This window comes from Esox lucius, chromosome 13 (assembly GCF_011004845.1).
Source record: "Esox lucius isolate fEsoLuc1 chromosome 13, fEsoLuc1.pri, whole genome shotgun sequence".
Classification (NCBI taxonomy): domain Eukaryota; kingdom Metazoa; phylum Chordata; class Actinopteri; order Esociformes; family Esocidae; genus Esox; species Esox lucius.
In genome coordinates this window covers 17,365,277-17,372,515 of record NC_047581.1, presented here as the reverse complement: position 1 = coordinate 17,372,515, position 7,239 = coordinate 17,365,277, and the positions used below count along the sequence as shown (strand labels likewise).

Sequence of the window (7,239 nt, the reverse complement as noted above, 5' to 3'; positions counted from 1 at the left end):
CTATAAATGATGGCAGGTGTGTGATGACTCCTATGTAACATGAGTTTGAATGTGATTGGTTAATTCTGAATACAGCCGCATCCCCAGTTATAAGAGGGTGTGCACACTTATGCAACCAGGTTACTGTAAGGTCTTTATTTTCTCACTCAAAGATTTCAGTTTGTTTTTCAATTGAACTGTTCACATTTTAGGTCACATTAAAAGTTTAAAAGGTTCTGACATGATTTATCTTTGTCTCATTATTTTTTGTGTAGACTTTTTATATCCACTGTATTGTAAACTATGGAGATTGCTTGATTTTAAATTCAGGAGTTATCCTTTTCCAAGTTGGTCTATTAGAACATGTATGAACATGTAACCATCATTACCTTTTGGTTTGCAGAGCCAGGTATAATGGATTGTAGTTATTGAAGTTAATGCATTTTTCATACTGCATTTTCCTGCGCTAAAAGTTGAGTATTGCCTAATGACATTAAAATTACATAACCACACCATTTCAGTATGTTCTACATTTGACCTAATTTTTCATCTGTCATATTGAGCCCAAACCCAGCCATTGTAGTAATGAATATGGGTAGTAAATATCACACCAAAAGTTTTACACATTTTGTAATACATCTCACACATTTGGTGCTACATCTCATAGTAATCATACAACTTCCATAAAAAAACAAGACAAAAGATCACATCTCAGTACACAAAAAATTTATACATTTGTGATGAAATAATAAAAAGTATATCTAACCTTAGTGGTTAAACTGGCACTCAATCAGATGCATAAATATTAAACATAAAAATGTTTATGTTCCAGAAGAAATATTCTTATTCTGCAGTAAATAGAATGCTCCAAACTTTTCAGGTAGTGCTCTCAGTCTTTGACAAGATGTTGCACAACATTTCATCAAGTGGTTTTGCAGAACACCAGGAAGTCTTAAAAACAACTCTTGTTTTTAGTATTTCTATTCTTGAATAGTAGTCCTAATATTTTAGTAATATAGCCTGTCCTTTCTAAAGATTTCCAAAGATCAGTGAGAAACTGGTTAATGCAGCTGTTAATTCTATTTATTGTAATAAAAATAATACATTGCCATATTAATATTTGAATATATGTAACATTATTTATGAAGAATGCTTCACACATGAGATGCCATGACAACGATATTCTGAAAGAGAAGTATGAATGAAAAGTGAGCACAGCCAGTCTGTTCTTATCATCATTGTAGATTAGGTAGCCTAAACCAGACACTGGCGAGACAACCAGTCTCGCCAGTTGCTTCTGTTGTCATCATGACCACAACAGCACAAGTATAAATTGACCTGCCCACAAGCTTAAGAAAGTATACACCTTGTTACCTGTGTCCTGGGCAACATTTCCTACTTAGCTTGCACACTTCAGACAAGCCAAACCTGCATTGCTTTGCCCATATGGTGGATTCCTAACTGAAGAATGTCAGAGATTGTCAAGCCACTAACATCGTTTTTCATTAAGGACATCCTGTCCATTAAAGAAAAAAAAACTCAACATTTCAGGTGCTACACCTCAAACAAGTCCAAGGAGGGACACGCACAATGGAATAACCAACAGCCCAATAAAGCATCACATACGGAGGAACTTTTGCCACAGGATACAACATTTAGTGAGCAGAAAGGTGAGCATATTGCATTTTACTTAGGCTGTTCGAAATTTAGGATTTCATCAGCTGTGATTTGTTACATTCCTTAGAATCATAATGACAACAGGGAATAGTGCTTATTCCATTTGAACCTGTGTTCTCTTACAGACTCCATTGACTGCTCTTGTTCCAGCACCCCAGGTGCCATGAGAAGTTTTACATCAGTCAGAAAACAAAAGCGCTCACGAGCTGCTTTTACACACATGCAAGTGCTAGAACTGGAGAAGAAATTTAACCACCAGAAGTACCTGTCCGCTCCTGAAAGAGCCCATCTTGCCAACACATTGAGACTGACAGAGACTCAAGTGAAAATCTGGTTTCAGAACAGAAGATATAAAACCAAACGGAAGAAGTATGCCACAGAGTACTCTCAGGACAACTTTCAAAAGTCAGAAGGACTAAGTACAGAGGGTGAATTAGTTAGAGCTTCTCTTCTCAACACATTCTACAAATCATATCAACACTTAACATATGTGTATGACTTCAATAGCACATGGAGACCAACACTCTGAACATTACATATTCAGTACTGGACAATTTTTATGTAAAGATGGAATTTGATCTATTCAGCACAGTAAGCCAACCTACTTCAGTCATAAACTGTCCTTTTTTTTATTTGTAGCCGCTATGAGTATGTAAAAATGGGGGGAAGATTCCTTCACTTTGTTACTTGCATTTCTTGAAGATTTTTCTATCTGAAGTTGCAACAAAATAAAGAGTGACTTTTAAATTTAAAGTAATTGAAAGTATATTGCAGTGTCAAGGTATTTGCCAGCTGTAGTTAAATCTTGCTAAATGTCTCATAACCCATGAAGTTCACCAAATAATATAGACAGTGCAAATATTTTCATTACTAAGAGTAGTTATGGTTACAAAAAAAGGCAAAGCGTTTACTCAAGTTAACCTTTTCTGCAAGTGAGTACACGTTTTTGCTCAGTGAAAACAAAAGCTCCATTCTGAAGAATACAAGAATTACAAGTATAAAATGTGCATGGCTGGTTGGGACAGGAAAGTGAGACAACATTTACTACGCCTTTAAAAACTACCTGGAGAAGCCATTGGTGTTGTTATATACAAAATGTATATTTATACATACAGGAAAGATTGCTTGAAATTATGGTCTAGACCATGGTTTGGTTGTGAGCTACTGGAAGTTTTCGATTAACTTGTTGGAGACATCTTGTATTCAGTAATTGTTTTGAGAGAAACAATTGTACCTGTAGTTAAACTCTGAAAAAACTAGCAAATTACATGATCAGATAAGAGTTTGGCTGGGATTTAAAAAAAAGATGAGGGTCATCTTTAAACAACAATGCTTGGCTTCTTTAACAGATAAAGAACCCCTATCAATTCACATAAACCAAGGCTTGTTTCAAAATCAAGATGTTTTAAATGACCCTACTGAAGCCCTATTTCACTCTCCTTACTCTTCCTGGGGTAAGAGTAAGGTTTAAATAGTAAAAGTATTAAAAGTTTAAATTCAATTAAATATGTTCACTATTTGAGTTCCTCCAAGCATCCTTATAAGTCTGACAACATATAGAAACAGGGGTCTATGTCGGATCCAAAGTTAGTGTTTTAACCTTAAAAGCCATCAAATGTGATGTTTTCCTCAGTACGGCCCATTGACAAATAAGTAAAACATAGTTAAATGATAACTAGCAAATATATTTACAAAAGGTTAAACGGTTCAAGAGATAGAGTTTTAGAGTTAACTGCATCCAAATTCAGTGTAGATTCCCCTGAGGAAAAGTGGCAAGGGAGAATGCTTAGGGGGTAAAACGTGGTGAATTCGTCTAGAGGGTGAATTTAATTGTATGCATTTACTTATCAAATATATGCTTTCTAATACAACATAAAAGTCTCTGTTGGAATGGAATATATAGAACTGAATAAGACTTGTGAGTCAGAGCTGTATAGTAAATACACTTACAGGTAAATTGGCAGACTGGCCCTTCGCTCAGGTCAGACCAAATAACACCATTTACCTGTGACTGTATTCAGAACACAATACTGCCTCTTGTTCGTTATTGCTCAATAACGTAATTGTTTCCAGGTCTTATAATGTGAGTCTTCAGAATCAGCTAAAGGGTCAAAGTGTTTAGACTGACTGTTTTGACCAACAGAATTCCCACAAGTTTAGTTGAGTATGTGACACTGCATGGCAGACAGTAGGGAAGCAAGTATACTGGCTGTCATCTGGCACAAAGTACACACTTCAACCATGAAGCATCAAGTAATGGCATTCTTTGACTGATCTTTCAGCACAACAAAGACCACAATAAAGGTTAAAGTCAAAACAAGAGTTCTGGCAAATCTGTACTTCTGGTTTGCATTTTAAAGGAGGCCACATAAAATACGGATTTGTTTAAAATATAGAGGAAATATACATTCCTTTTCCTTGTATTAATGTTTCTTTGTGTTCATGTTGTGTAGTTTTTTTCTCCAAACAAATAAACACTTCTTGCACAGATACAGTTTCTCAGGTGGCCTAAGACTTGCGTACATAAATCTGTGTCTTGTGTCTTGTGAACATATTTTTACCTGTTCTGATTTCAAATACACAAGTTGGTTATGTGTTAAACAGACCCACCTAAACTGCATTGTTGACAATCTTTTCACAGCAATGTCATGCCACTTAATAATAGCAATCTCTCTATTGACATTGTTTTCATTGAGATAGGCAGGGTTGTGTAGGGGTAGACTGGAGCAAGATATGATAATGGAATGCAATCTGACCACATGTCTGTTTCCAGGAAACTCTAAAAATATTGCTATGAATAGTAATCATCATAGTCGAAGGTTGACTATAGGCGGAGAAAAAAACACACCTGGTTAAGCAAGGCATTGACTAGTGGAATAGAAACATTTTAGAAAATGACAGAAATAGCTGTACACTCTTTTGACGAAAAAGCTGTCTTCATCAAACACTGCAGGTCACATGCTTATACTGTAAGGGGTATATTGCGGGAATTCAATTTCTGAAGTAACACAGAAAGACAAGGGAACACATATCACACACTCATGAATAAGATTTTCAATAGGCCACAGTAAATACACACATACACAGTATTTACGCAGTAGCAGGACAACATCCCAGGAACTTTACATTGAGATGGTTGGGAGCGAGCTCTCATTTACAATACATCATCAGGATGACCTCCTCTCCTAAGGAGGGTGACATGTTAGATTCGGATATACAGTGGGGAGAACAGGTATTTGATATACTGCCGATTTTGCAGGTTTTCCTACTTACAAATCACGTAGAGGTCTGTAATTGTTATCATAGGTACACTTCAACTGTGAGTGACGGAATCTAAAACAAAAATCTGGAAAATCACATTGTATGATTTCTAAATAATTAATTTGCATTTATTGCATGACATAAGTATTTGATACATCAGAAAAGCAGAACTTAATATTTGGTACAGAAACCTTTGTTTGCCATTACAGAGATCATACGTTTCCTGTAGTTCTTGACCAGGTTTGCACACACTGCAGCAGGGATTTTGGCCCATTGAAAAACAAAGGTGTTCCTTTTCCCGAAAGTGGGCAGTAACGGGGTCCATTAGGTTTTTGCACCTAATTGTGATTCAGTTCTCTGAGACATTTATCTAACACTTTGTTTTGCCCACATAATTCTTTCAATGAAGACAGGTGAAAAGATAAATAACTTAATTGGTTGAGTGGGTAAGGACATCTTTGATGTGGAGATATTTCCCTATTTGAGGGTATTTGAAAGATCCTATTTGATCAAATATAAATTGAATTCATGTAATGTCAATACCTTCCTTACAAGGATGTTATTTGTTTTTGCCTTAATTGAGAAAAAGTTTGTTGCACGGTAATTCATAACAATTCATGATAATATATTAGATTTCGAAAGACAGATATAATTTTTAATTCTGCATGGCTGATTTCTGGTTGTTATATTTTAAGACTGCAAGCAATGATGGCCAAAGTTAAAACAATTAAACATATTTAGTTTAATGAATACATAAATTCTATTACTACATCACACATCGACAATGTATTCATGTTCTATACCCGACTGATTGTTCTTTTCAATGCAGATGTTTCAAAATGAGGCAAATAATGACTATGAAAATGGTTTTCATATTGTGTAGGTCCCCCTTTTGCCGTCAAAACAGCCACTGCTGTGGTATCTGGCACCAAGACGTTAGCAGCAGATCCTGTAAGTTGCGAGGTGGGGCCTCCATGGATCTGACTTGTTTGTCAAGCACATCCCACTAATATATTCAATATAATCATGCATGATTGGATTGAGATTTGGGGTATTTGGAGGCCAAGTCAACACTTTGAACTTGTTGTTGTGTTCCTCAAACCATTCCTGCACCATTTTTGCTTTGTGGCAGGGCACATGATCCTGCTGAAAGAGACCAATGCCATCAGGGAATACTGTTGCCATGAAAGGGTGCACATGGTCTGCAACAATGCTTAGGTAGATGGTACGTGTCAAAGTAACATCCACATGAATGGCAGGACCCAAGGTTTCCCAGCAGAACATTGCCCAAAGCATCACACTGCCTTCACCTGCTTGCCTTCTTCCCATAGTGCATCCTGGTGCCATGTGTTCTCCAGGAAAGTGACGTACACGCACCCGGCCATCCAAGTGATGTAAAAGGAAACGTGATTCATTAGACCAGGCCACATTCTTCCACTGCTCCATGGTCCAGTTCTGATGCTCACAAGACCATTGTAGTCGCTTTTGGCAGTGGACAGGGGTCAGCATGGGCACCCTGACTTGTCTGCGGCTGCGCAGCCCCATACACAACAAACTGTGATGCATTGTGTGTTCTGACACCTTTCTACCTGTACCAGCATTACTTTTTCAGCAATTTGAGCTACAGTAGCTCATCTGTGGGATCGGACCACACTGGCCAGCCTTCACTCCCCACGTGCATCAATGAGCTTTGGCCGGCCATGACCCTGTTGCCGGTTCACCGCTTTTCCTTCCTTGGACCACTTTTGATGGGTACTGACTACTGCAGACAGGGAACACCCCACAAGGACTGCAGATTTGGAGATGACTCAGTTGTCTGGCCATCACAATTTGGCTCTTGTCAAAGTCACTCAGATCCTTACACTTTCCCATTTGTCCTGCTTCTAACACATCAACTTTGATGACAGAATGTTCACATACTGCACATCCCAACCACTGACAGGTGACATGATGATGAGATTATCAGTGTTATTCAGTTCACCTGTCAGAGATCATAATGTTATGGCTGTTCGGTGTATATAACAGTTGTGGGATAAGATCAATCATTCCATGTGATCCGAGTAGGCATATTTTATGGTGGAGGTTTCATTTAATTTGGAACTGGTCTCTCAACGGACATGAGCTTGGGCTCTGTTGAAAGCCCAGGTGTAAAGTGACATGAATAGCATATAATGAGTAGGACTCTGTGTTTTCACATTCAGCAGTTATTGCTTGAAAGAATTTATTCGAAAAGAGATTCAATGTTTCTTGACTATTCACTTTGCTGCCTTGTTGTCATAATTTAAATTATATAGTCAAGAGATTGCTAGCCAGCGGGCTATG

The 7,239-nt window shown here is 37.6% G+C and overlaps 1 protein-coding gene across 1 annotated transcript; it reads left to right on the top strand.

Annotated features, from left to right (window-relative positions):
• Positions 1-1,363: 1,363 nt before the first annotated feature.
• nkx3-1 (NK3 homeobox 1) lies at positions 1,364-4,118 on the top strand. Its single transcript, XM_010875993.3, has 2 exons — positions 1,364-1,649; positions 1,782-4,118. The coding sequence occupies exons 1-2, from the start codon at positions 1,448-1,450 to the stop codon at positions 2,183-2,185; spliced, it is 606 nt and encodes a 201-aa protein (XP_010874295.2). The 5' UTR covers positions 1,364-1,447; the 3' UTR covers positions 2,186-4,118.
• Positions 4,119-7,239: the final 3,121 nt, after the last annotated feature.

Bases quoted from the DNA above. Each gene is read 5' to 3' on its own strand.
- nkx3-1 (XM_010875993.3), top strand. From the start codon at position 1,448: ATGTCAGAGATTGTCAAGCCACTAACATCGTTTTTCATTAAGGACATC. The intron at 1,650-1,781 runs GTGAGCATATTG...GTTCTCTTACAG, and splicing joins AACATTTAGTGAGCAGAAAG to ACTCCATTGACTGCTCTTGT.